The 27784-nt window shown below is 48.8% G+C and overlaps 10 protein-coding genes across 10 annotated transcripts; 4 read left to right on the forward strand and 6 right to left on the reverse strand.

Moving 5' to 3' along the window:
• Positions 1 to 184: 184 nt before the first annotated feature.
• On the reverse strand, positions 185 to 1156 carry ANOM_009700 (uncharacterized protein; the record flags this gene model as incomplete). The annotated part of the gene is made up of 3 exons (XM_015554956.1): positions 185 to 804; positions 866 to 895; positions 1000 to 1156. The coding sequence occupies 3 exons, from the start codon at positions 1154 to 1156 to the stop codon at positions 185 to 187; spliced, it is 807 nt and encodes a 268-aa protein (XP_015404354.1).
• A 1082-nt stretch (positions 1157 to 2238) lies between these two features.
• Positions 2239 to 4239, reverse strand: ANOM_009701 (cytochrome P450; the record flags this gene model as incomplete). Its single annotated transcript, XM_015554957.1, has 6 exons — positions 2239 to 2426; positions 2507 to 2608; positions 2666 to 2949; positions 3015 to 3136; positions 3197 to 3531; positions 3591 to 4239. 6 exons carry the CDS (start codon positions 4237 to 4239, stop codon positions 2239 to 2241), a joined length of 1680 nt encoding a protein of 559 aa, XP_015404353.1.
• A 747-nt stretch (positions 4240 to 4986) lies between these two features.
• On the forward strand, positions 4987 to 7280 carry ANOM_009702 (fungal specific transcription factor domain-containing protein; the record flags this gene model as incomplete). The annotated part of the gene is made up of 6 exons (XM_015554958.1): positions 4987 to 5125; positions 5185 to 5480; positions 5528 to 5608; positions 5678 to 6010; positions 6082 to 6299; positions 6368 to 7280. 6 exons carry the CDS (start codon positions 4987 to 4989, stop codon positions 7278 to 7280), a joined length of 1980 nt encoding a protein of 659 aa, XP_015404352.1.
• A 111-nt stretch (positions 7281 to 7391) lies between these two features.
• On the reverse strand, positions 7392 to 9179 carry ANOM_009703 (uncharacterized protein; the record flags this gene model as incomplete). Its single annotated transcript, XM_015554959.1, has 1 exon — positions 7392 to 9179. The coding sequence occupies one exon, from the start codon at positions 9177 to 9179 to the stop codon at positions 7392 to 7394; it is 1788 nt and encodes a 595-aa protein (XP_015404351.1).
• Positions 9180 to 9760: 581 nt separating this feature from the next.
• Positions 9761 to 11433, forward strand: ANOM_009704 (glycoside hydrolase family 140 protein; the record flags this gene model as incomplete). Its single annotated transcript, XM_015554960.1, has 3 exons — positions 9761 to 10190; positions 10250 to 10857; positions 10939 to 11433. The coding sequence occupies 3 exons, from the start codon at positions 9761 to 9763 to the stop codon at positions 11431 to 11433; spliced, it is 1533 nt and encodes a 510-aa protein (XP_015404350.1).
• A 1531-nt stretch (positions 11434 to 12964) lies between these two features.
• On the reverse strand, positions 12965 to 13300 carry ANOM_009705 (uncharacterized protein; the record flags this gene model as incomplete). Its single annotated transcript, XM_015554961.1, has 1 exon — positions 12965 to 13300. The coding sequence occupies one exon, from the start codon at positions 13298 to 13300 to the stop codon at positions 12965 to 12967; it is 336 nt and encodes a 111-aa protein (XP_015404347.1).
• A 2146-nt stretch (positions 13301 to 15446) lies between these two features.
• Positions 15447 to 17564, forward strand: ANOM_009706 (uncharacterized protein; the record flags this gene model as incomplete). Its single annotated transcript, XM_015554962.1, has 1 exon — positions 15447 to 17564. One exon carries the CDS (start codon positions 15447 to 15449, stop codon positions 17562 to 17564), a length of 2118 nt encoding a protein of 705 aa, XP_015404349.1.
• Positions 17565 to 19864: 2300 nt separating this feature from the next.
• On the forward strand, positions 19865 to 20620 carry ANOM_009707 (uncharacterized protein; the record flags this gene model as incomplete). The annotated part of the gene is made up of 1 exon (XM_015554963.1): positions 19865 to 20620. One exon carries the CDS (start codon positions 19865 to 19867, stop codon positions 20618 to 20620), a length of 756 nt encoding a protein of 251 aa, XP_015404348.1.
• A 328-nt stretch (positions 20621 to 20948) lies between these two features.
• ANOM_009708 (putative phospholipase D precursor) lies at positions 20949 to 21817 on the reverse strand (the record flags this gene model as incomplete). The annotated part of the gene is made up of 2 exons (XM_015554964.1): positions 20949 to 21042; positions 21120 to 21817. 2 exons carry the CDS (start codon positions 21815 to 21817, stop codon positions 20949 to 20951), a joined length of 792 nt encoding a protein of 263 aa, XP_015404355.1.
• A 1380-nt stretch (positions 21818 to 23197) lies between these two features.
• On the reverse strand, positions 23198 to 27241 carry ANOM_009709 (ABC transporter B family protein; the record flags this gene model as incomplete). The annotated part of the gene is made up of 8 exons (XM_015554965.1): positions 23198 to 23614; positions 23668 to 23884; positions 23964 to 24493; positions 24559 to 24731; positions 24812 to 25382; positions 25441 to 26049; positions 26102 to 26910; positions 26989 to 27241. The coding sequence occupies 8 exons, from the start codon at positions 27239 to 27241 to the stop codon at positions 23198 to 23200; spliced, it is 3579 nt and encodes a 1192-aa protein (XP_015404356.1).
• Between the last annotated feature and the right edge of the window lie 543 nt (positions 27242 to 27784).

The raw sequence follows: 27784 nt of genomic DNA on the forward strand, positions 1-27784 counted from the left end.
CTGCCACAAAACCTGATAACAGCATCCTACAAACATCCGCATTAAGCATGCAAGGAAATTGTGCCGATTCCAAGGACCCAATAGTACTGCAGCCGCACCAGAAGCCCAATGTCCAGGTTGACGATAGCTCAAACATAAAAAAGGCGAGTTACCAAAGACACAGGCACCGCAGGGAATATTGGAATCAAGACCCCAGCACGAGTCTTGACTGCTTGAAGGACCCTAAAGGCTCCAAGATTTTGCAGTAGAACCCCAGCTTCCCCGGGTCAAGATATACTTTCATTGCATGCGCAAATCCTTGTATGTCAGGATCCAGTAAGGTTTGCGAGAGCTTTTGATCCATATTCAACTCTTCTTCTTTCATCAACACATACTTGATATACTCGGCACGTTCGTATAAGCGACGCCTCGATTCTTCCTCCTTGGGCAACCCGTTGCAGTCGTAAATATTTGGGTCATCCATTGGCGGTCGTACCATGCTTAGGAACAAAGGTGGTTCAACTAGTTCCCATGGTACGGTAGAAGCTCCCTCCCAGTCAATAATACCAAGGATTTTGAAATCATTGCCGACAATGATGTTATTATGGTAAAAGTCGGGGTGATAAATTGAGAAAGGTCCATCATTGGTGCCCGAAATTTTGTGTGCCACTGTTCGTAGATAGTGCGGAAAGTTCCTGACAGAGCTCAAAACCTCTTCCACTGGACCGCCATTCATAGCTTCTCTGATAGCCTGATCAGAAGATGGAAACTTTGCGTTCCTAGCCCACGCCCTCAAGAGCTCAGCGGCTGTCGCGAACGGTCCACCTAATCCAGGAATTGGTCCGACATCAAATGAGCCCTCACTTCGCCTGACAATTGAACCAACTTTTGGTAATCTGACCGAGGTCATTTGTACCTTGATAACAAGTTAGTTATACTCATTGTCAGAAGTTAAGGTTCATACTTGAATTTTGGCAACTTCATTTTAGAAGGGTCTTCTCTCCGCCAATGGAGCCTGACCATGATGACTCTCATAGCCTCCGTCAGCGTCCATCGCAGATGAGCCGGGTAGAAATTCCATAAGAATAAACGCAAAGTCGACAATATTTTCATCGTTGACCTCATACCCAAAGACCTTCGGTATGGGTCTATTCGTTCGAGCCCTGACGAGATCCATTGTACCTATCTCGGCACGGAGGAGGCTCGTGGTTAAAGGCGTTGACGGCTCAAGTTGGACTCTGGCGATCCATTGCACATCTCCAAAACTGAGTATTCTTATAAGATGTATCCCACCAATTGTACTTTTATCAAGTAAGGTACAAGGGCGATCCGAATTTCTGGATGAAGCATACTGGCACAGTGCGTGCCAGTCCACTCTATCGATGCAAGCATCCCTCATGCGCCTGCGGGATGGGTTTCGATGATAAAAATCATCATCTTTCCAATTCAAGACGGGCAAGGTTTCTGTATCCGATGCTAGGCCAGACGGTGGATAGGACTGTTTGTATGGCTTTGGACGGTTAAGTGATCCGAGAACACTCTGGGTGGTTACAACGACAGGTTCTAGAGACCTCTATATGTAAATTGGCAGGTGGTGCATATGTTCTAAGACAATGGGCAGAGATCAAACGACGAATTGAAGGGCATAGAACATGAAATCTACATTCACTCAGGAGTTCGCGATGATATGAAGAGAGATGAGGTTGTGAAAGCAACCAGTAGAAATCCTCAATTTTTTCCGGCCCCGCGAAAATGAAGCTTATCCCTAACACTAACCCCAAGGCTTTAAAATTAAACTTGGTTGATATATATATGGTACCAATAAATATCATTCCTGGAATCTGCGGTGCTACATTTCAGCGGATAATTACTTTCACCGAGGACAGTCCATAACGAGGAGAATCTGACGAACAAAGTCGCCAGGGCACATCCCAAGAGGATTCATAGCACTCTCGCAAGGGCCAACAGCCCTTATCAATAGGGTACTGAAAGTAGGGTGACATGCACTGGTGTATCCGCAAAGACAATCCCAAAAATCGCGATAGAATATCCTGCTTTCTTGCAGTTTCTTTGCATCTTTACTCTGTGCGCCAGAAGACTAAACGACCTCACAGATTTCCGCATTGCATAATCTGGCCAGACTTGAAGTAGGCCCACTGCGAGAAGACTTTGTCATAAAAACACTGACTACCTAGACAAATACAGAATATCTCGACGGTAAAGTACTTCCATTGTCCACTAATAATGGACGGAATTCCATTACCTCCTTTCATGAAACACCAACTTAAGAGGCGCAGCTACCAAGGTAAATGTATCTCTTTTACCATCCAGGAACGCGTCGACCGTCTGCTCTTGGGCGAATTGGACATCATATCTCGTCAGAATCTCGGCAGTCACACGACGGAGCTCCATCAGAGCAAGTTGCTTCCCAACGCAGGAATAGGGACCTAGGAACATGTATTAGTATCGCGAAGGCGACCTCTCCCAACAATTGGCTTTATAATAAACCCAAATATATCAAACATACCCGCATTGAATGGAATGAAGACGGATGCGTCTTTTACTAGTTCGGGCTGCGTCATCCACCTCTCTGGAAGAAACTCCTCCGGCTGAACAAAGGCTCGTTCGTCTAACAAGTGTTAATATTGTTGGCCATTGGTAGGTCAATATTAACACAACGCCATACCTCGAAACAATGTGTGTGTTGGAATGCACACCATCACATCACCAGGAATATACCTATCACCGATCTGGAGACCCTCCGGTGGAGTCATTCGTTGGGTACCTGATGGTACAGCAGGATGGAGACGCAAGGTTTCATTTATAAGCGCGTCAAGTGTCTTAACACCGGTCAGCTTCTCCTGGGTCAAGTCAGGTAAAGCGTCTAGTTCTGTCTGAAGCTTTGTTTGCCAGGTATGATCAGCAGCGAGATGGAAAAACAGATTAGTCAAGGTGGCAGCAGTGGTATCACTAGTACAGAGATTAGTCCACTACATAATTATCACGGTTACCGCGGGTGTGATGGAACGTCTTACCTCCCTGCAACAATAATCAGATATGCGTCACCGTGTAGGTCGAGGTGATCCTGCTTCGTCTTTGGGCCCTTTTGGAAAGCATCAAGGATCCAAGAAAACACGTCTGGACAATCAGGGTTATTCTGCGATACTTTAGCATTTTTTCCACTTTCCCAGATCGTAAACCAAGAGTCTAATCATACTTTTATTCTTTCCTCAACCCTGCCGCCAACCCAGTTCCAAAATTTGAGGTAATCCGAATTAAGGACAGGGATCCTTTTGAAAAAAGGAAATAACCACGTCAGGTGGCTAAACAGACCGATGCTCTTCATATCCGCATGCAATTGAGTCGAGAAGTATGTATCTTGCCCGCCTACCAGCATGTCAAAGGATTTACCAAAAGAGAGATCTCCCATGACATCGAAGCTGTAGTAGTTGAACCACTTCGCCATATCCATCGGTTTGCCAACATTCTGGCGGATAGCATCGAGAAGCTGCTCTGCATAATGCGAAACACGAGGCTCATAATCGCGCAATGCTGTATTACCGCGGCGGTTAGAGCACAGGGAGTATAAGGTAAAAGGTATATCAGCTCACCCCTCGAACTAAAGCCTTGATCCCACACTTTCCTACGGCGAGCGTGTTCTTTCTTGTCTCTCGACATGTGAAGGGATACTCTGGGTTCTAGCACAGTATACCATGGTCCTTTACCCACTTTTGACTGACCACTATAGAGTGCCTTTACGGCTCTAGGATCGGTAATTGAGAGCTCAGTGGGGCCTATCAGAATATCAGGAAAATTTGGTAGACGGCCAGTGAGAAGCCAGGCAGAGCGAGAATCACCTAATCGAACATAGTCACCATATTGCTGATGCAGCTTACGAACCTCTTCGCAGAGATGCAGACTCTTGGCAGAGAGTGAGGTGACGTAGAAATTTGAAAGCCGGGCGAGAAATGGACCGGGGTATCCGCCAAGACGATGCCAAAAAGCACGATAAAAGAGCATGCTGGCGTAAACCCCGAAGATGTGATATAGGGCGACTCTAATTGCCCATCTTGGACGTGTGTCAATCGCGAAACCATCCAGTAAAGCAGAATGTTCCACATAGATAAGAGCTGCGCTCAGTAGCATATATATTTTCACAATGCTAGGCGCTTTGAGGTCCCACTCGCCATATCGATAAAGAAGGAGGTGGGTGGCCACGCCACTAACGGTTGCCCAAACCCACAGCGTGTCCACTGGCATGATAGATGGGTCAGGCGAAAGCTGTAAGTGAAAGGAGTATTCCCACTTCTGTCTTTTCCCTTCCTGCACCGTGTCTTTATTCAGGCTGCTATCTATGAGCGTGGTGGCTATTCCTCATGCAGCAACGCCTTTCAACGAATGAGAAGTTTGCCCTTGGAAGGTTGTGGATAGCCGAGGCCCGGCCCACGGCCTCAAGTGCGGGCAGCCAGTCCTTTGCGTCAGATTGTTGCACTGGTTCTGCAGCTTCTCCTTGGCTCGGATGGACCGGGTGGTATGGGCGCCAAGGATCAGCGTCGTTTATAGCCTGATCGGCTTGGATGGATCAACGACCCTCTCTTCCCAGCCAATTCTCACGTAGGAATTCCTTTTACCCCACAGTCTGGTACATTATTTTAAGTTAAACCACCGGAACTGCGGGGGAACAGGCAACTTGATTAGAACCCCTTGAATATCGCCATTATCTGAACTGCGCTCGCATGGGCAATAAGATCCACAGGAGACATATTCTTGACAATGAGTGCACATTTATCACCTGTTCCACATCGTCAGATACGCAGCGCGTCTACAGATGTTCACCATGGACAAAGTACGCGGCGATCGCGCCGGGCTCCTCTTGCATGCCAGCATTGTCGACGTAGGAAGGTACGCTGTAATTTGGCGATAGAAGGCGCACCATGTGTCAATTGCCGCCTGGACGGCTTTACCTGCGTTCTTCCCCCAAGGAAATTGCCTCGCTGTCTTAAACCAATGCAAGGAGGTGACCGCAATCGCCCAACTGAGGGCAGGCTTGAAGACTGGGCCCAGGATATAAACGACGCTAAGGAACAGGGGCAGAATATTAACACTGGTGGTCTAAGGCCGGCACAACGTCATATTTCAACCTCCGGTATAATATAATTATCTGGAATCATCCTTGTTTGTAGTCTAGTCGCTCACGCATCGCAGGTGCCAGTGATTCAATATCCTCGACCTTGGTCCCCTACGCATACTACCCCTACCTAAATGCTCCCAATCTTCATCGTCTTCCAGCATCGGACATTGCCTTTCTGGACTCCCAGAAATGTTTCAGTGTACCGTCAGGTGAATTCCTCGAGACGCTTATTTCGCACTACTTTCTATATGTGCATCCTTGCTTGCCTGTTATTAATGAGGCTGAGTTCTGGCCTGTATTCCGACAGCGAGAACGACGCAAACCTTTTTCATTGCTGGTATTTCAGGCGATGCTATTTGTCGCAAGCAGCGTATGTCTTGCTCCAACCAACATACTCCCCAATTAACAATACCGCAGTATCTCCCTGTAGAATATGTGAAAAGAAGCGGTGTGCAATCGATCATTGCTCTCAGAGATACCTTCTATAGGCGCGCTAAGGTACTTGCACCCGCTAAACCCTCATGCTCTCACGTCGTGCCCAGAAGGAAGGTCTAAGAATATGACCAGTTGATCTACGATTTCGACCTCGAGAATGATCAACTTCGGCTTGGTCAAGCTGCAGTTCTGCTCACATATCGGTGCTCTAGCACAGATCGCCTTAGCAATACGACATGGCTGGCACTTGGGATCCAGCATGCCCGTGCAGTCAAAGCCCATGTCTATCACCGTTACCCGACAAATGAGAGAGCCGCGCGCGTTACGTTGAAACGTCTGTGGTGGTGTTTAATTCTGCGTGATAGGTTACTCTCTTTAGGGGTACGACGAGCTCTCCAGATCCTCCCATGTCACTTTGACGTATCATCACACTCTCCACTCACCTATGCAGACCTGGAGGATGAAGTCCAAGCCTCTGAGGTCTACGATGCTGCTACAAAAAAAGACTGATCGAAGTCGTAACGAGCCAGTTCCAGTTAGCTGCAACGATGACCTTACTCCTGATGACGGTGTATCCCCCCGGTGACCACCAAAGCTTTGGACAAGGCTTAGATCTAGTCCCGGCTCGAACTGACGATCTTAAAGAGCGCCTCCAATTCTGGGAATCAAACCATATGGTTCAGGTCGATGCATCCGACGGCCAGTCGCACCAGGCAGTGGTCTTTTATTGTCAACTAACCTCTTTATACTATCAGTAAGAGCTACAGATGTCATCTTAACGCGGGTGGCATTGCTAATATGTATCCTGTGTATTTCTACCAGATCCGCCCGCCTAGTCCTGTATCACTATATATCCTTTTGTCTCTTCGCTCAAAAGAACCTGGAGTCCACCGCCGAGGATGTTGAAGACCCGGAGCTCGACTTAATGGACGCTCTGACGACGATGAATGACAGAGTAAAAAGGTTTGTGATCGACGGCACAACAGGTCAATTACCCATTGGCGTTGTCGCATACACCGTTGCCCCGCAGATTCTGCTAAACATCAACCTCCGGCTCTGTCGGAACGACATAGAGAGACAACGTCAAGAGCAGCCTCTTAGGTTTTACACGGAGATCTCTCGCCTTTACAATATACGCTACGATGTCGAATATATCTCCTGCTGGATTCGACATATAGTGCGTACTTTTGACTTTCGTGTATCCCACGGGGGCGTGGAACTCTTGAAACAGCGAAGCCAGCCTGTCGATACACCATCTCAATCAGCTATGGCTACCGCCAATCGATGTTCTAGGGGTGGACTGTCTGAACTCCTCAGTCGTCAACCGTCTGTCTATTTTGAGCTTGTTGCGGTTGTGGACTATTTCATGTCAACAGGCCGCGGGGCCTTTGAAGCCCCCAGTTCCTTTCCTATCCTCCCGTCTATCCAATGTCTTCCTCTATATCAGGAGGCTAACCTACCGCTATCCTTGCCTGTCGCAGAGTTGGCAGCCGAGCAACCCCTGACCGATCAACCTCTACTGTGTCCAGAAATGGAAAAGTTGCATGAGGAGGCATCAGAAGAGTGTGACTCGGTCTCGCTAGACGGAATGTGGTTATTCCCAGCCTCAACTGAGAGTGCCGCAGTGATGGCCTCCGATAATGAGGGGATACAGATGGATGACACGCCGTTTACTGATGAGGATCCGGTTTGTGCCGATACTATATGGCGCGACCTAGGCTTATGTGGAGAGTAGCGAAGAATGTTTACTATTATCTATTTCCTGGTTGTCAATATGAATGTTTACTCCGTACAACGCAGTTCTGGCCGACACTGGTAGCAATCCCGACAACAACACTTCAAAGGTTTAATTGAGAATCTGCCCTTGTGGTAAATACGTCCAGTTTCCAACCGACACCTCGAACTCCCCATTTACACTTCCCGCTCGACCATTAGTAGTCGCATAAGGCCCTACTACCGTCCCCGTAAAGCCCGCACTCAGCTGGTCTCCACGTGCGACCCCGTATGTCTGCATGAGATGTGTAGCATCTCGTGGTCCCGCCGCGAATGAGTAGTGCGTCCAGTTAAACGCTTTGATTTCCATAGTAACCGGTGTATCGATTGACATATGCGGTGGGAATGGGAACACTGTCTCCGGAACAGAACTCCCTGACATTCCACGGAACCGGAAAAAGGGTGCAAGTTCACCGGAAATCTCGGTATTGTCTCCCTGTGGAAGAAGGGCTATTCCCAGGTCGAAATGATATGCCTCGGTCAAGAATACGCTGATGCCCACCTCATCCCCGTTATTACGCAGAGTGGAAGCGTTAATGTCCAGGTGATACGTGAAGAGACTGTTAGTCTGTCGTCGGCCGATGAATGTTTGGCCCTTAGCGCCGGTGGATCTTCCGTCGGTAGAGGTCAGGTTTAACACCGACGAACGAAGTACCAGTGCATTCTCATACCCTGGCGGCGATACGATATAGGTATCCGGTGTTGGCAGTCGCCAATGTATTAAATTCAAGGGTAATGTCGAGTTCGGTGGGAACGTCAGATGATCAGGGCTGTCGACATAAGGACCCTGACCATCAGAGATAATCATGGGCTGGGAGGGAAGGTCCCATCCGTTCGTGATGCCCTCTACACTCTGAAAGATGGGCCACTCGCCTGCTTCCCAAGTCACAGGGGTCATAACCGTCTCCCTGCCCATCGGATAATTTTTGAAATCAGGTCCAGAACGTGTTGACAACGCGACTGCCCACCAGCTGCCCTGGGCGTCTTGAAACAGATCGGCGTGTCCCACTGCTTGAAAGAAAGCCGTGGTATTCGCGTTAGTGAGCACGGGATTGTGAGGCGCGGGCTGATAGGGTCCGTTGATATTTCTCGACCGCGCCATAGTCACCATATGACCTTCTCCCGTCCCACCTTCCGCCAGCATTAGGTAGTAGTAGCCATCTTTCTTATATAGATGCGGACCCTCTGGCGCCAAGCCTCCCGTGCCATTCCATGGGTTTGTCCAGGATCCTGTGTCGCCTGTTTGCAGGTTAATCGTGGCAGTTTGGATCCCCGGCCAGACTTTATATTCATGGCTTCCTGTTATATAGACCTGTCCATCATCATCCCAAAACAACGATGTATCGTAACCTCCAAAGTCAAAATGCACGGGATCCGTCCAGCTATCCGAATTGAAAGGATCATCTGTGCTTATCACAAAATTGTCCCAGCGCGATTCGTCATCCGACGCCAAATCATCAAACACCAGGGTTGTACTAATCCAGAATGTACCTTTTCCATGGCCACTTCCATTATTGGGGCTATTGCTCCCTTCTTCACGGTACCTAAGCGTGGGTGCCCATATCCCACTTGTGTCCTTGATTGTATCCGCCAACTTCGGCAGCATCTCTGGCCTCGATATAGCATTTCCAATCAGCTTCCAGTTTCGCAAGTCTTTTGAGGCGTGGATGGGTATCCCGGGAAAGGCATTGAAGCTACTGGAGGCGCAAAAGTAGGTATTGTCCCGGGATGGAACGAATATGCAACTGGGATCGGGATGGAATCCTGGAAGAATTGGGTTGGTGTATGTACTGTTCTGGTGGTCCCCATGGCCGAAGGCCAGACTGGCGATCAACAGGAACCCAAGCAATGTGTCGGGCATATTGAGGTACAATGGGAATCATGACGGTTAGTGAAGAATTCAGGGCATAGCGTGGGAAGATATGAACATTTCCATGCATGAATCTTCTACATTTTGGTTGGTGGACTATCCTAACAGTCGGTAAAGGGCTCCGAGCAAAGATCTCTTGTGAGGCCGTGCACCACGCCTTTTGCTCGAGGCTATATCGTGAACAGTGGTGCTTAGGATTTCCTATTCTGACTTTCATGCTCTAAGAGTTACATGATTGAGTTAGCCCTATCCCTTATGTTAAGCCAAACTGCGGGGTAGATGTGGGTTTATCCAGACCCCGCATTGAGCCATCTGAACATTGTTTTCGATAGGAAGATTCTGAACCACTGAATGTTCCAGGAACATATGCCATTCGTGGAATTTCCTGTCCATGGCCTCGGGTACTAATGCAGGAAGAGAGGTTAACAGTGATGTTCGACTCGACTTCTATGCTCATCTGCCCTCGTGGAATAGCCGCTAAAAGGCCCAAGGACCGGAAGGCCTTGCACCACAATGGCGATATATATGATACATGGAGCTGCAACGGTTTTGGCTATTAGTAAAGCACCATTATGAAGCTCAAATCTCTGTTTTACACCACTCTCCCGTTCTTGCAAGCCGCCGTAGCATGGCAAGTCCCAGAGGAATATGCCATCACTCCGTCCTCCAATGGCCGGTTCCTCCAAGACCTCGATGGAAAGCCATTCTTCTGGCAGGCGGACACAGCATGGCTGTTGTTCCATCGCCTCAACTTCAGCGAGGCTGAGATATACCTCTCCGACCGAGCGAACAAAGGGTTTACAATGGTTCTAGCCGTTGCCTTTACCCAGGCAGGTATCGACAGTCCGAACCGAAATGGCGACCTGCCTTTTCTAAACGAAGACATTACAAAGCCCAACGAGCCCTACTGGGCTTACGTCGACTCCATTGTTGAGCTAGCATGGAGTAAAGGTATCCGAATCTGCATGGTCCCCGCATGGGGAAAATATGTGCACGGCAACGGTGTGTCTTCAGCCATAACGGCTTTAAAACACAGCATAGCTTGGTCTGACCAGTACTAGACAACTCTGCCGGCGTACTCACGACAAACACTGCATTCACATTTGGGAGATTCCTCGGCCAGCGATATCCTTATCTTCCAAAGACCCTTGTTGGCGACACAAACCCTTACTGGCTAAACAAAACAGCCGTAAAAGCAGATTATACCAACGGTGGTGCTCCTCGAAATTACCAGGTCATTGACTGGTCGCCAGTTTACGATGGCCTGGCCAATGGTATTGTTGCCGGCGAGCGACGAACGATCGCGGAGGCATCTGCCCAGAATGCCACGACATGGTCGCCGCTGATGTCGATCCACCCGACAAACCAATGGTTCATGGGCGGGCCGCTTGCGCTTGCACATGATTTCTTTGGAGACCGGGCATGGCTTACCTTGGACGCAAGTCAATCTGGTCACGCAGACTACCCGCCAAACCCTCCCATCCCTTGGTGGAATTGTCGGCGCGGCTGGGAGCCCGTCGAGCTTATGTACGCCGCGGGCTCGGTGCCTGGGGGCCGTGTGCGGCCGGTCATTGATAATGAGGCGCATTATGAGAACAGATATAATAATGGTAATAGCAGTAAGCCTGTTTGGAATGCAAGCGATGTGCGGATCGGAAGCTGGCAAGCGGTATGGCCCACATCCACTGAACGCATTTCGATGCTGTTACCGTAGGGGACGACGGAGAGCAGTACTGACGAAAGAGATTAGGTCTTCTCGGGCGCAGCGGGCTTAACTTACGGAGCGAATGCCATCCAACAGTGCGCTATTCCTGGAGTTTTCGCCTCCGACGGTAGTGGGCCAAGCGACAACTGGCTCATGGATCTCGATCTACCTGGATCTAGCCAGATGGAGTGGATCAAGAAGGCGATAACGGATCGAAGGAATACAACATTCTTCAGGCGTGTGCCAGCACAAGATATTATCGTGGGGAATGCTGGTTCTGACGATGAACGGGTCACAGCAACAAGGGATAGTGGCGGTGACTGGATCATGGTGTATACCCCCACGGGGAAGCCGTTCCAGATTGAGACAACGAGTCTGGGCTCTTGTAATGTGCAGGCAAGCTGGTATGATCCCTTGAGTGGCGCGTATAGCAAACTTGATTATACTCAGTGTGGCGAAAACACAACTATTCGGACGTTTCCCCCGCCTAGAACAAGTGGACATGCAGATTGGGTGCTGGTCTTGGATGTAATGCATTAGTGGATGGTGTGGCTTCGTTGGGCGATCTCGGCTTTAATACTCTCTATTCTGTGAACGGGATCGTTCGGCGGCTGTGAGACATCAATCCTTGACTTTATACAGTCTGTGCAATAGTCCCAGCCCTCGCACCCAGCAATAGAAAAGCACAGGCACAGCCTCAAAGCTTTTAGGTCAACGTGAAGTCGTCAAACTCAAATAATCTGATCGCCACTACATCAAACATTAGATTTTTGTATATAGCGAACTGTTGTGCCATGTACTGTCGATCGATGATGTTTATTCATTTCTTTCTGTTTCTCTGCTTCGTATAGGCAGCGTCACTATTTATAGATAAAGCTTCTGCAGCTAGGGGTCAACAAAGCCACTGCGGGTCGATCGAACTAACCCGCGAGGAATGCTCCGAATTATGTCCGGCAGATCGGCAACACTATTGCTGTACTATGGAGAACAGCCAAGCAAGGGGCTCGCCATCAGAGTATTTAAGTCTTGCATCGTGCTTGGATACTGATTTCTATTTAACTCCTGCTAGCGACGGGTGTTATAACCGTGGTTTCACTACTGATCCATCCCATTCATCAATCGAGAACCGTTACCTCTGGTATGACAACAATATGCCTCATTCCTATAGACTGCACAAGATATTTCTAACAAGCTTAACAGACTACCAGATGAAATTCACGTGGACATTTCTCGCAGTCCTCCTGGTAGGGGCTTCAGCTGTGGCGCCCCCAACATGTTCTGGGGAGGTAAGACTCTACATTGAGAAGCAAATCGCGGATTCAAATGTTAATTCTGGTTCCTGAATTTTCTAGAATGAAGAATTCAAGGAATGTGGGACCGCTTGTCCTCCTTCTTGCGATTCACCACATGCCCAAATTTGTACCATGCAATGTGTTGTAGGCTGTCAGTGTATAGAGGGCTATGTACGCAACGCAGTAAGTATCACCGGGTCAGTATATACTAAACACAGCGGACTAATTTCTCCCGAAATTATAGGACGACCAGTGTGTGGCCTTAAGTGAATGTCCGGAGAGTAGTACTGAGCACTAGTTTGTCAGTATAAAAGCTTAGTACTAAATAAGATAGGAATGTGAGGTGGCTGGATTTATCCTGGGAATATAAACGAGCCGAACCCTGTCAAGCTATAGTCATTCTTATTTCTACGTTATGGGCATGTTGCCTATCACTTAGTTTGGTGCTCTACAGTAATATCTAATGCTGCGCCGGTTGCTTCAATTCTACATGGCTGCGTTCAGTTGTCAGCGTGGCTACTATTTATCGATGTCGAATTTTCCTCTTATTGACATCAATTCCGTTCATTCCGAGTATAAATAAATTGCCACGCGGGGCTCTGACGCATTTAGGGAAAATTCACATTAGATAATATTGGTAACTTTATCAACAATTAGAGTACGCGAACACATATCCAAGCCCCGGTTCCACCGATAATTACAGTTTTGACATACAGTATTAAGCTGCCCGAGATAGCCGTACACAACATTTCAATATTCACTCGCCATGAAGATTAATACTAATCCCGGCAGACAATGAACCCGTGATCAAGCTCGACCACCTTGCCCTGATCAAGCTTGACCCAGGTTTGCCGTGCATTGAGCTCGGCATTCACATTGGGGTGCTGAAAAATGTGGCAGACGCTCGTCTGCTGGAACCTATTGAACTGTGCGCTCGAGGCACTAACGACGCCGTTGACAACCACAGAGGTATGGCCCCAGAGGGCCTGGATGGAGCGTGGGTTGCCGTCGGTGGGAATATCAACGTTGGCGTTGGCGCCAGACTGCTCGTTGCTGAGCTGGACGGTCACGGACTGAACGTTGGTAGGACCAGCAATGACGCTGGAGGTGGCCATTAGGCCCAAGGCAAGTGGAATAAACCGCATTTTGGAAGTATCGCGTGGATAAAAAGGCGCGAAGTATATCTATTTGATGATCCTGATTGAGATTAAAGCTTCTGATGATTTTGTTGTATACATCTTCAGCATAGCTTTCAGCTGCTTTATATACATTTTCGCGTTCTATAGGCCTGAGCATAATAGGGATTGTCGGTTTTGAATTGTTCTCGGCTCGATGTCATCGGGTGAGGTTGATCCATGGATCGCGAGCTGAAAATACGAACCGAGAGCTCAGCTCTCGCCGGATGCGGATATAGCCTCCTCTCGCTTTGGCCGAACGAACGGTAAGGTTAGCTGCAGTTAACTGCTCGTGAGTGGTCTTATGGCTCGCTACGCCGTGGATATTATATCCGCTGCGCGTAGCTCTCGTCAGATGATCCATGACGCATATCTACATCTGTTCTGGTCGGTAAAGCAAACCACTCGGCTCGAACTTTTGCTTGACAAGAGTCATGTAATAGCGGCAAGATTTGTTCTAGATTGTCATCGCCATACTGCTAACCATGAAACACACGATATGGCCTTATCCACACATGAAATTACCTCAAGAAGTCGCCTTCTGTGTCATGCTTGTGTATTGTGTCGTCACTTAACTGTCATTTGCGTCCTGATAACCCATGTAGTTGTGGTAATAAGCTCTACTTGCAGCTTGACCTTCCTGGCCGCCCATATAGCTACTATGTGACGTCGCAGCTATGTATCCATAAGGTGTTGGCCATGCTCGGCTATGGCGCTTGATTCCGCCAAACGGTATATAACAAGCTCAGAGGGCCACTGATTGAGCTACAGCTACGGCAACACTTCTTTCCTTGGTAGCTCGCCTCTTTTGATACCACCGTAGCATCCTTCTTCGATCTGGGTTTGGCTGGAATGGCAACCACATACTACGTGGAGACTTCATAGATCGGTGTCAAATCATTTCAATGCCTACTAATCCGACGACTACAATATCCCACGAAATGAGTCCTACTATGGCGGCATGTACCGCTTCGTAGATCTCCGACAAATCCAATGTCGACCCTAGCTCTCAAGCATACAACGTTACTACAATGGGACTGAATGCTGGGGGGCACCCGCCTCTCTCTTTATGTCATTTAGTTCATCTAGGACGTCTATATGCAAGGTTGACAGAAGGAAAGGAATGGTCTTCCCCAGGATACCAATTGCAAGCTTCTCAATCAATAGACGAGGCGCTTCTGGCATCTCTGCCACCCTTGTTGAAGCCTTTATTGTCCCTATTGTCACTGCTCTACCGTACCTAGCGTAACGTGGCAAAATCACCTAGTCCGGGTGGACGCTTTGTGGTGATATACTAGACGAGGTAAGTATCTTGTATGCGAGTTTAAGCAGCGCGAATTACTCAGCATGGGCAAAGACATGTACACGATGAAATGATGTAAAGCGGGCCAATACGAGCCCATGTGGGGTGATATTGTTTAAAAGCTCCTTCTGGATAGCGGATTCTGAGCCATGGGACCAGAGGTGAAGCTAAAAGTTGAGAAGGCGTTCTACCCTGCATCGATGGTCACATCTTCCCGTGTAAGCGTACCAAGGATAATTACCAGATACCAGATTCGCTTTAGCCAATTTTGGCTAGCTAGTCACTGATTTATTATGCCCTGAACTGGAAGTAAGCTTCCCCGTCTGACGGGCGTTCAGCTATGATTAAACAGCTGACATATTGCATCATGATTTCCTCATTTGTCTATGTGTGGTATGCTTGGGAACTTGTGATACTACTGTAATCTTGATATACAATAATGTTTGTTTATCGACTTTCAGCGCTTGTTCCCTACCAGCCTCTGGCTAATATTGTTCCACCAATGGTGTTTGATTTAAGCTACGGTTTATGTATCTTTAGGCTATATGCTGTGTTTCGGGCGTGTTTAACCCGACACCCGATAGCAGCGTTGGTCCTCCATTTGCCATGAAAGTTTGAACTACTATTAGTATTCCCCGCAAAAGAACGAGTCCGGCTTACATTTAGATGATCCCCCGCATTATTGAGATGTGTAATAAAGATGTAGTGGATCGACAATTACCAAGCATCTGGTGATGTGACCTCAATGCCACCACGGCGGGGAGACACACCAGAGCCTGCATTATGGGATTCATTTTGAACTCCTTGGGAACTATTGTCCTAGTCATATGTACTACTATTCATGCAGCTGCGGCAGACAAACCAGTGATCAATCGCCAAAATGTCGTCCGTCGATATAACCCTATACGCACGAACCTGTCTACCACAACCCCCATGCAGGTTGGCAACGGTAACTTCGCATTCGGGGCGGACATCACAGGTCTGCAGACATTGCTGCCCTTTAACATACTATCTTCCTGGTGTTGGTCTAACGACTCTCTACCGAGAACGCCTGGCCAAACCGAGCCGCCAGACTTTACGGGTCTGGACTGGTGGACGCACAATCGCCTTGTGAATTATGATATACCGAACCCGGCCGAGGCAGAGATCTCACAGTGGCTGATTGCCAATCCACATCGGGTCAACCTTGGCCGGGTTGGGTTTCTATACAAAGGTGACAGCATCTCGATCGATGATGTCACTGGAATGGAGCAGAGTCTTGATCTGTATAGCGGAATTCTGAGTTCGCAGTTTACTCTACATGGACAAAGGGTTTCCGTTACAACTGCTGGAGACCCATCCGCTGATATCGTCGCTGTTGATGTGCAATCATCGCTGCTGCGGGATGGCACCTTGGGCGTGTTCTTTGACTACTCATTGACCACAGGAGTGAACAAGTTCGAGGCGCCATTTGTGGGCAACTGGACGGCGATTTCGGACCATACAACTGTGTTGAAAAATGTTACAGGAAAGGGGGCTGTTATTAGCCATTCACTGGGAGGTACAACGTACTATAATACCATTCAATGGGAACAGGCGGGCAATATGACCGGTCCTTTTAAGGGGACACACCGATATCTACTCCAACCTACCGGAGGTACAAATCAGTTCACATTTATTGCGGAGTTTTCATCATCTACAAGAACGAGGATCAAACCATTCGCAGCTGTCAAAAGGGCCTCCACACGCTGGTGGGCTGAATACTGGGAATCCGGGTCATTTGTAGACCTGACGGAATCCGGATCTTCAGATGCAGACGAGCTACAGCGACGTATTATCCTCTCCCAGTACCTGTTAGCCGTGAACAGTGCCGGTAAAGATCCCCCGCAAGAGTCCGGTCTGCAGAATAACGGCTGGTACGGCAAATTCCACCTCGAGATGGTTTTCTGGCATCTGGGCCACTGGGCGCGATGGAATAAATGGGATATACTAAATCGCAGCCTGGATGTGTATAACCGGTTTCTCCCGTCCTCTACCCAACGTGCCGAAAGGCAAGGATACGTTGGTGCGCGACTTGGAAAGATGAGCGACCCATCCGGGGCATCCGCGCCTGGGTCGCAAAATGCGCTACTCATCTGGCAGCAACCACACCCGATGTATTTTGCTGAGCTGGAGTATCGCTCGTCGCCAAGCGTAGACACCTTGAACAAGTGGGATCATCTTCTGCATGAGCTCGCAACATGGATGGTTTCGTATGCGTGGTGGAACGCGTCTACACAGGTATATGACCTCGGCCCACCAATGTACCCATCGTCGGAGAATACGAGTCCTAATTCAACATATAACCCTACCTTCGAGCTGGCCTATTGGCGCTTTGGTTTGAAGATTGCCTCGGACTGGAAGACTCGGCAAGGTGTATCTGTCCCTGAACCTTGGACTCGAGTGCTCAACAACCTTGCGCCACTTCCTATAGTTCACGGTGCATACTCTATTTGTGCTGATCTGCCGGATATGTGGAATAAGAGCAGCTATACATCCGATCATCCCAGCCAGATTGCCGTCTATGGGCTTCTACCGCCAACCACCGGTGTAGATCCATCAACTGTGAATGCTACCATGAATCTCATCGCCCAAACGTGGAACTTCACAGCCTCCTATGGATGGGACTTTCCGATGCTAGCGATGACATCGCTGCGTCTGGGAAATATTGATGAGGCTATTGAGTATCTACTACACCCGAACTTCCAGTTTGATGACGTAGGTAATCCTGTAGGGACGGTGGTTCCGACTCCGTATTTCCCAGCCTCCTCAGCGTTGCTGCTTGCCATTGCGATGATGGCTGGAGGGTGGGATGGTGAAGAGGGGATCCATTTTCCGGAGAGCTGGGGTGTGAAGGTTGAGGGCTTTTCGGCGGGGATGTGAAGAGTATTTGCTACCTATGTTCGTTGGTTTCATAGCCCTATCGTCCCTTAAGCATGCGCATAATGGTTCAGACAAGGAAGATATAAAGCCGGCAATAAATATCTAAGATAAAGCACGGAAATACTTAGGTTAGTACCGGTGTCAACAGTGCCTCATCCAGCGCCAAATTTAAGGCGACGCCAAGTTGGTTGCCACCGTGCTATTAAACGCTCAGCTCCCGCTACTCTCTTGTAGTCTGCTAGTGTCTGCTGATATAACGCCTCTGCCTGTCTTTGCCTTCCCTGTAGACAATTTTTTATTGCTAAAGACATCAGGGATATATATAACTGGTAACGATATGGAAAGCCACATCCCGCCTGAAACAAAAACGTAGGGAAAGTTTTCAAGATTTATGACTACATCATGTATAGACGATAGTGTCGGGCGAGAGTAATAGTCTTGCCCTAACCACCACCAGTCTAACACACTCGATAGGACTAGTTTGACTCCTAAGCATGTTGGGTTACATCGCTTGAATAGCCCTGCTCAAAAGTGGACTAGATATCCCTGCCGTAGCCTCCAGTTTGAGAAGTTCCGTTGTCCACACCGACATTGGGTGATTTAACAGACAGCAAGTATTGGTTCCTGGCCTGGCTTGCGGGACCCAGTCCCAGGGATCGAAAATAAACCGGGGCACATTCGCAAGGGATTCGATGTACCTCCTCGCATGATCGTATCAACACGTGGGGTTTACCTTGAATGAATTAGCGCCTGTTTCAGACCAAGGCCCTGGATTCACAGGTGGCTTATGCATGACACTATATTTTGAGTATAGCTTCGGCTCTCTGAAATAAACTTCATGTGTAGGATTTAAAAGGTCGCTCAGCTCCATACTACGGTACCAGGTGCATCGCGTGGCATAGGGTAAATCCCACGCCGCAGACCTCAGGTCTTCGGATTGGTGATGCCCCTGTTAACTAAGGTTTTCTAGCCCTAGGTCTCAGACTAGCTTAATAATCCCTGTAGGCGTCAGCGTTCTATACAGATAGCGAGCACCTCTATGTCTCTATAGGGAATGCACTCGGAGCCCGAAAATACACCGCTATATTAGCCCAGACATTTCTTTGGCTTGCTCATTACTACCCGATGTGCGGACCGTATTTAGTTGGACATGGTTGAACCTAGAGTGCTAGCTTATATAGCCTATTAGAAAAACTTAGGCGTTGCTGCTTATGATCACTAATTATCAGTGGACCAAAACACGAGAGACCCACACTTTCCTTTCGATGGTTTGGTGACCAGGGCCAAAGGCACTGAAACCGTGTCTCACCCCAAGGACGCTTGTGAGGCCAGGTGACTTAACATCTTTTAGGGAACTGTCTCCGTACTGTTGATACTCTTGGGGTATAAAATGGGCTATATATGAGTGCAAAGGTCCCACGTACTTCGCGTGAGCCGTTCTGGTCTCCGCCAAATACATGGCCAACGTTCAAGGAGGCCCATCGAAGGATGTGCCTTAACTATTTCCTTCCGGCCTAAGCAGAGTATAAAAGGGATAACATATCAGGCGCCTGACCTTCGGCTATTGTTCGGTCAGTCCGTCTCTTCCTGCTCTCATACCACACTGGGGCTACTTCGGACCCTCTGCTGGTCGCCCCGTAGGTCAGTGCCACTACTACATCGTCTAGCTATTCTATCTTCATCGTCTGTGTATTTGGTGCAGGTACGGTCGTTTCCCTTACACTATTTCTATTATAACAGCTGTCTAACTCCAGTTGCAGGGTTCTACGGCTAGTTCTCGGATTACTCCCAGTATTCCGTGGAAGAATGTCCTTGCCAGGATAGAGCTTTCGAGATCGCAGAAAGCTACTATGTATAGATATACAATTTAGTCACTAAGGCCATCGGAGAGATGGTGAGCCCTCACAGTGAAACTCCGACATACGCCAGTGACAACAAGAATGGGCTTCTGTCATCTCTGCTCGGGTGGTCAATCATCGGAAGCCTCCGATGCGGACACAGAGGATTTGAAAGGTCTGGCCAATGCGTGTAAAAGGTCTCTAATGCAAGTGATCAAGTGTGACCTATACATACAGATGCTCCTGCGGGATGTGTACCAAGGCCCACTGGGCAATGATACGCTCACAGAATCAGTTTGCGACGCGGGCTGCGGTGTATCATTGAGGGCTGGTTCGATACTGTAGCCACTGACTGTGCGGGGCAGAATGTCTCCGGTTCTGCCGCTACCATGGTGGGCCCTCTTTTATACCCACTCCCACTCTCAACTCAACCTCTCTTCCTTGACATCCTTCTTTGACAGAATGGAACTCTATATAATTTACTACGTTGCCGTTTTGCTCCTCTTCGGATACTGGGTGATTTTCTACAATCCAGCCACGAACTCGATACTCACGGAAGAGCCCTCAATCGACGACCAGGTCGAAGAGCTAGACGAAAATTCTTTCTACCACCATCCAACCTGGACCCAGCGCTGGTCTCACCCGGATTTCACCTCCGAGGCTATGACAGCCTGGATGAACGAAGCTTGGTACAACCACTCAAACCGTCTATCCAGCAAATTCTTGCGGTGGAATTTATCCTTCGGCTTTCCCTGGGGCTATATCATCTACCGCACTGTGTACACCACCGAGTCTGACGAGTTATGGCCCCTCGCGATGGCCAAACTCACGCGCTTTATAAACGATGAGATCGAACAGGATCTCTGTGAGTTTCCGGACAGCTTCGGCAATAATCCGCGCCCTGAAAGACTAGCGCAGGAATCTTATAAGAATGTTGTGATCTCCGATAAGCAGCGCTGGAACGGTGCCGGGATCGAGCAGATCCGTCAGCATTTCGCAAACTATCTTCGTAAGACCAAGCTTGGGTTGGACGGGGGCTGTGGCCGGTTCCGAGCGTGCATGGTTATTGATGAACGGTCGTTAAAGTCGATTATTGCCTGTCCTGAGCCGGACAGTGAAGATCGGTTTACGCGGCCGGATGGGTTTGTTGGCATGGTTGATGGGATGTATGACCCTGAGCGAAAGGATAACCCCCGGTATTCAGGTTCATGCGTGTGAAGATTGGGATCTTGTGGTGGCTCTATATAAATCTTCGGAGTGATAATATGGAGGAGGTCTGCCCATCTGTTCCACCGGAGTTCATCCCGGTATATGATGGATGCGATGGAGAAGCGCAGGATGAAGAGGGGAATACGCATAAGTTTCCAAGGCGACCCGCAGGGTTAGCTTCTAGGGCTAGGGAATAAGTACGTTGTGAGAATTGGAATATATTTAGATAAATATTCTAGAATTCTAATATTTATTTGTTCACTGATACAAGGGGCTACTGCAAGAGAACAAGAACCACAGCCACCCAGGGGAGGAGATATATATAACAGCTTTTTGACTACCAAGGCGCATCATCTTCTGTAGCCATGCGGTGAGTACCCGAATGACTCTCAACGAAGTCGACAATATCCTTCAGAGCAACCTTTGGGCCACTCTTATCGTTATACTCATCAGTTTGATATCCGTAAATAAGCCCATCAATACCAGCCTCACCCAGTAGATACCTCACCATCTCGCATCGCCCTCGGCACTAGTCCAGCTGAAGACCTTCCCAAGTTTCCCTTTGTCACGCTGCCAACTTCCATACCGAAGCTGTGGGTAAATGTCGACTCCTTTTCCAAGCCACGAATCACCAAAATCCATAGCCATCTGCTTGACTGCTATACCACTCCCCGTGTTACTGTACAAGTGCAAGATAGTACTCGTCTCGCCACTCAAAACTACCGCTTCGTTTGCGTTCAGACCGTCCCTGATCACCTTGAACCCGCGACTCTCAGCTGTTTCGAAAAAGCCATAGAGTACCCGTATACCAGCTGGCTCGAGAATCTCTCGAGCTAAATCCCGCAAGGCTTCAATGGAACAGGGTCGGTTTCTTCGACAAAAGTCGGGGTTTTTTATATCCAGCCATACGAAGGAAATATTGTAGTTTTTTGTCCACTGTTTTTGCGCGATGAATCGGAAGAGGTCGCGTGCTGTAGCACCTGCACTGAATAACTTTCCATCGTGGTCTGCCCACCAGTCGAAGTACCAGGCTGTTAGGTCAATCTCTAATGCATTCGCACCATGAGAGAGGGCGGCGGTTACTGCTTCGTTTCGTAGGACTCGGTGTGCGATCGCGTAGATCGGCCGTTGGGTTGAAGAGGCGAGTGCCTGGTTGAGTAAGTGGAGTGCACACAAAACACCAACAAGTGCCGACTGAAATTGCATAATTGAATAGACAGAGGAATCACGCATGTATAGGGATCCTGAATGATGAGGCTAGAGGCTGTTTATAGTCATTATGTCCAACGCCTTGAAGCCTGAACTCTGATTGCCCACCCAGCATGAAACGTACCGTCGATCCTCCAACGACTGCAGCAAATCCTTAGAGTCAGATTAAACCCCTAGCAGACTCAACGGGCAGGGCAACCTCTTTGTGTGGTTGCCGAGACATAGCCAGGGCAATCCTTGTGCATTAATATCAGCATTAAGGCTGATGTCGGATGCTCCTCCGTTGGTCTAGCCCAAGTCAAACCACACGAAACGCATAAACCATCCACTATATTCCCTGTCTATAACACTCGCTATACTAGCATCCGATATGGCCTCTGGACTAGTGGTGCGAAATACCCTAATTGGAGCGACGGCATTGATCCGGCTCTTGGCATGTTCGTGCTAATCCCATGGATCCACCGATCTATTCCTACCGTGGTAGGGCGCGAAAAGGTCGTGTGTACAACTTGGGAGTAGGGACTAACTTAGGCACTGACAGGGTATTATTCCAAATAGAAGCGTGGAGGACTCTGAGTCATTCCCTTTGTACGGCCTTAATATATTTCAGTTCCCCTTTCCTGTACCTGTTCCCTCGCTCCGTCTCGTCGTAAATACATAAATCTACAGATAGTACGATGTAGATTTAGAAGCTCTACCATTGACGAACCTCAGTTACAAAAGAACTAGCGATTAAAAGTATATATATGTTCCTTACAAGTGTTTTCACCCAACACCGCCCCCCAAATGAGCCTACCCCAAAGATTAAATGATAGATTACCCACACCTTTAAATGTGTCGAGAGATAAAAAATTACATGTATGTGTACTCATGAATACACCTTGACGTGCATTTGCACAACGGTCCTCTCTTAGACATGAGCGTTACCTGCTATCTATATGTTGTGCCCATGTGTAGTATTATTAATTCGGATGGCTATCCAGAGCTTGAACTTGGCACTGGAGGAAGATAAATGTTAGTGTATGTCGCGACCCAGATATGAGAGTTGTCCAATGATGACCAGAGGACTTACCATCTGCCAATATATACCCCTTCTCTGTAATAGTTCAGTATGAGTACCACGCTCAACGATAACCGACCCCTGGCCGGGCTCCCCTTCCCCGAAAACAAGTATCAAGTCAGCCTTCTGAATAGTGGCTAGTCGGTGAGCGACCGCAATGATTGTCATCGTTTTTCTCTCCGCCAGTCGCTCTAGAGCTTTCTGTATCAGCCTTTCAGACTGTGAATCGAGACTGGACGTTGCCTCGTCTAGAAGCAGTAGCCGCGGTTTACGGATGAGTGCACGTGCAATGCATAGTCGTTGCTTCTGGCCACCACTCAGGGATAACTGCGCATTAATTCCCAGGGACGTGGAGTAGCCTCGGGAAGAGAGATGATAAAGTCGTGAAGTTCAGCATCTTTGCACGCTTCTATCATCCGGGCTTCTATCGATGCTGGAAACTCCCCATCATCCCCCGGTTCAAGACCCAGGAGAAGGTTTTCGCGAATGGTCCCTTCAAATAGCTTGGGCTCTTGAGAGACTAGAGATAACGCTCCGCGATAGGAAGCAAGTGGGTAGGATCGGATATCCCGCCCTGCAAACTCTATGCCCCCCTTTGTAGGGTCATAAAACCGCTCCAGAAGAGAGACAATGGTGGATTTGCCACATCCTGATGGCCCAACAATCGCCACATACTGGCCACTGTGAATGCTGAAATTCATGCCTGTAAAGACAGGGCCACCCCGAGAGGGATACTGGAAGGTGAGATCTCGGCAGCACACATCGGCCTGGTGAAATGGTGGAACACCAGGTATCGATTGTAGACACCGAATCCGATCATTGTCCAATTCATCAGGCTAGATCTGGTCCCCAGTATGCGGCGTGCAGATGCTGTCGTCTGTGCCATATTAGGACCAAAGCTAAGAAACTGACCTGCGGACTGGCCCCCTTGGATAATGGCGATATAGACCACGAAAAATGCCACTGGGTCATATTCTCGAGAGGCAAGGAGCTGCCCACCGTACCTGAAAGCCGGTTTGCCCACATTAGCTTACACATTCGACAGGTAATGAGAGGGGAGCTGCAGGAAATGTTGTTACGCACCAGAAGGTGAGCGCCATAGCGCAAAGGTCGATGCTATCGGAGAATGCAACCACCACCGTCGCAAGCCATGCCTTGCGAATAGCCTTGACTCTTTGTTGCGACAGCAGATTAGTGTATCGTTGCAGGATGGTGTGTTCCATCGTGAGTGCAGTAACCGTTCGAAAGGCACGAATGGCCTCTGTGGCGAACTTGGAGCTTTCGGCGTAGACCTCTGCATTCATGCGCTCAAATTGTACTTCATATTGGATGCGAAAATATGAAGCCAGCAAAATGAAGGGCAAAGCAGCGAAAAAGGCTACTGCAGCTAATTTCCAGCCGAAGCTGAACGAGATAGCAACGCATCCTATGAGACTAAAGATCGAGATTAGTGGGAAAATGCCATTAACGCCAAACAGCTCTTGGAGCTGTTTTGGGTCTGTTGACAGCCTGCCCATGAGGGTACCGGAGGAATTTTCTTGCTGGTCATAATATGATACGGGCTTGTGTAGGATGCTCTGAAAGTAGTCTTCGCGATAGTTTGCCGCAATATGCTATTTTTGTCATGTTAGCTCTTCTCTAAGGACCATGTCAGATTAGGAATATAGCTGTCACCTACAACTGACATAGATGTGGAAGCATAGCCTAAATCGAAGTAGAATGCGCCCATCGCGAGGGCAAGAACAAAAAACATTAGAGACCAAAAGTTCGCCGCTTCTATCAATTTGTTGCCAGTAAATTGAAAGACCTGAACGAGCTTTGCAAACAGCCAGCTCTGGAACGCAAAGGCCGCTATATAAATACGATTCATGTTAGTTGGTGTATGAGCGATGATAGACTTGTTGAGAGGGATTTGACAAAGGGTCTCTTACAGCCAGCACCCATTGTTCCGATGATGGTCAGAGCGAATACTAGCCAGTGCGCTTTTTGCTCGCGTATGATATGCCATAGGGTACGGAATGCGCCTGGCTCCCCCTTTTTCTTGATAACCTCCTCATTCTCAGCAACTTCGCAATCGTCAGCTGCGTAAACTTCAACTTTGGTCTCCTGAGGGAGAGTGTAGGAATGCTCTTCGATTGTTGCAGCATCCGGGGACACAATCTCCAGTTGCTGCGCATGTACGAGGCTATAGTACACTCCACCATGGTCCATCAATTCCTGATGCGTGCCCTCCTCCGCTTTCGAGCCATCCTTGATCACAATTATGTGATCTGCCCGAATGACCGTGGAAAGCCGGTGAGCAATCATAATGGTAGTTCGGTCTTTAGAGACCCGATCAAGGGCCGCCTGGACGACCTGCTCACCTCGGATATCGATTGAACTCGTTGCCTCATCGAGAATTAGAATTGATGGGTTGGAGACAATGCTTCGAGCGATGGCTAAGCGTTGACGCTGTCCTCCACTCAACGTGATACCACCCTCGCCGACCACCGTATCGTAGCCCTACGGCACCGGTTAGCAACAATATCTGTATGAGCGAGGAGCTGGGAGGCTGGCTTACCAGAGGGAGTCTGTCTATAAATTCGTTGGCAAAGGCGTCACGGCATGCGTTCACCACCAGGTCCATCTTCACGGACTCTGGCTCGTGCTCCCATGGAGTTCCTACCAACCCAAAGGCCACATTGGTAAAGACCGTTTCATTGAATAAAACAGGTTCCTGCTCGACCAGGCCGATCTGTGATCTCCACCATTTTATGTCCAGATCGTTAATATTATGCTTACCCACAAGGATTCGGCCCTCGCTCGTTTGACTCTCCTCGGACAGGTTTGTGCCCCGAATCTGATACCAACGCTCGATGAGAGCTACCACGGTGCTTTTTCCGCAGCCTGAAGGGCCTACAAGGGCAGTCGTACTGCCCCTCTGAAAATGGGCTGTGAAGTTCCGTAGCACCTGTGTATCAGGACGAGTCGGATAGGCAAAGGTAACTGCATCGAAGAAAATATCCTCCTGGCTGGAAGCATCCGGGTCTTGGAGCCCGTTCATAGAAACGCGATCTGAATCAATTACGTCAAAGAATGGGCCTGAGGCGCTCGTAGCTTGGTGATCGCCATTAGAGGGGATGCGATGCCACCAAGCACAGTAACCACTAACAAAACGGAGAAAAAGACCCTAAGTACATGTCAGACTACTCTGGATGGCGGGCAGCATGAGAAGGGCACACATACACAATAACGGTATTGACGTTTGCGATGTTTCCATCGCGATATAGCTTCAATCCAAACCAAAATGCCAAGGCATAACTGGAGTACATAGCGAAGAAAAGCAAGGCCAGATGTATTCCAGTAACAGGACACATTTTGGCGGCACGTTTACGAGCCTCTTTCACCCAGGATGAGTATTTGTGGGAGAGCGGGACCTCTGCCCCAAGAGCAAGAACGGTTCGGATCGCGCTGAAGACCTCTGCTGCAACAGCGGCTTGCTTTTCATCGGCGCGATCCACCATTTGCTGTGCCTTGACAATGATGGGAACTGTAATACTGAACCCCAAAAGCACAAATAGAATAGCAGAGCTAACGACCAAGGTCAATGCCCACGAAAACCGAAAGGCCACAGCATACGCAGCCACCAAGAGCGCCAGGGACTGGAATAGGATTGCCAAGCGATCAGATACACTCTGCTGAATCGTGTTTGACAACCCTGTGATAGCATTGGTCACCGTCCCGACAGACGTCTCGTCCAGCTTGCGGACGGGCTGGGCGAACAGCGCCTCCATATATTCGAGGCGTAGCGCTGCTGAAGCCCGGAGGCTGATGATGCGGAAGCAAAGCATGGAGACATATGTAAGGACAAACTTCCCAATGAAGAGGTACACAATGTAAAGACTGCATGATACCTTGTTAGTAATTGCAAGATCTGATGTAGAGGATAGGACTTGCCTGTTCTTATTCACGGATGCTCTGAAGGCGTCTTCATTGAGCGAGTCACTCGACGTGAAATAGCGATTAAAGTCACCGGTGAGATTGCCAAAAACTATGTTCATTAATGGCAAGGCCTTGTCGCGCCGAGTTAGTGGTAGGCTGCTTCTAGTGGTACCTAGGGTCAACATACCACTCCAGAACCCATTGCACATAACAGGCCGAGCACCATGGGGCCAAGGCCTCCCCCTCTGGCCCCATATGAGAGTATCCTCTGGTATCTCTGTTAGGGGAGATTCCTTTTCATGTGGGAACTGCTTGATCCATACTATGTAGCTCTTTAGAGAGGATGAATGGTTACCACCATCCACCGGGGGCTGCTGCCGGCGGTCTATGTTATCTCCCGCGACATTAGAATTTGCCGGCAAAGACGACGAAGACTCCATGCTGAGGATGTGTATTGGGGGTCCCCTGATGCCATGGACAATAGTGCGTGAAAGAGAAATGAGCGAGGACAACCGATGGCCCTTCAGAAATAAGCGTAAGAAAACAAGAAGAGAAGCTCCGCCAGATAGCTACAATCACCTGAGACCCTGATCGACAAGTCTAGACCTACGAACTCCATATGGCATATCAGGTTCGTTCCAAAGATCGACGTTCGGCTTCTCCCGCCATCCTCAATCTAGCTCTTCACGACCGTTACTGTACCATTTGAGCTTTTAATAGCTACTCCTCCTTCCTCTTCCGGCGGGGGAATTGTCAAATAGCAGTTCCCACAGCGATGTAAGGTTATCGGAGTGCGGGATGGATCGTCGCCATTCCATGGTTCCCAACAGCCTTGACCAGACCCTACCAAGGAACACCTGCGACGCTGAGGAATCCAGCCAGTAGTAACACACAACAGCACAAGAGCAGTCTCCTGACATGCCATTGTGGCTGGACTTTACCATGAACCTTGATCTTTATTCTCGTATCAGACGGATAATTTA

This window comes from Aspergillus nomiae (assembly GCF_001204775.2).
Source record: "Aspergillus nomiae NRRL 13137 chromosome Unknown contig00269, whole genome shotgun sequence".
Classification (NCBI taxonomy): Eukaryota; Fungi; Ascomycota; class Eurotiomycetes; order Eurotiales; family Aspergillaceae; genus Aspergillus; species Aspergillus nomiae.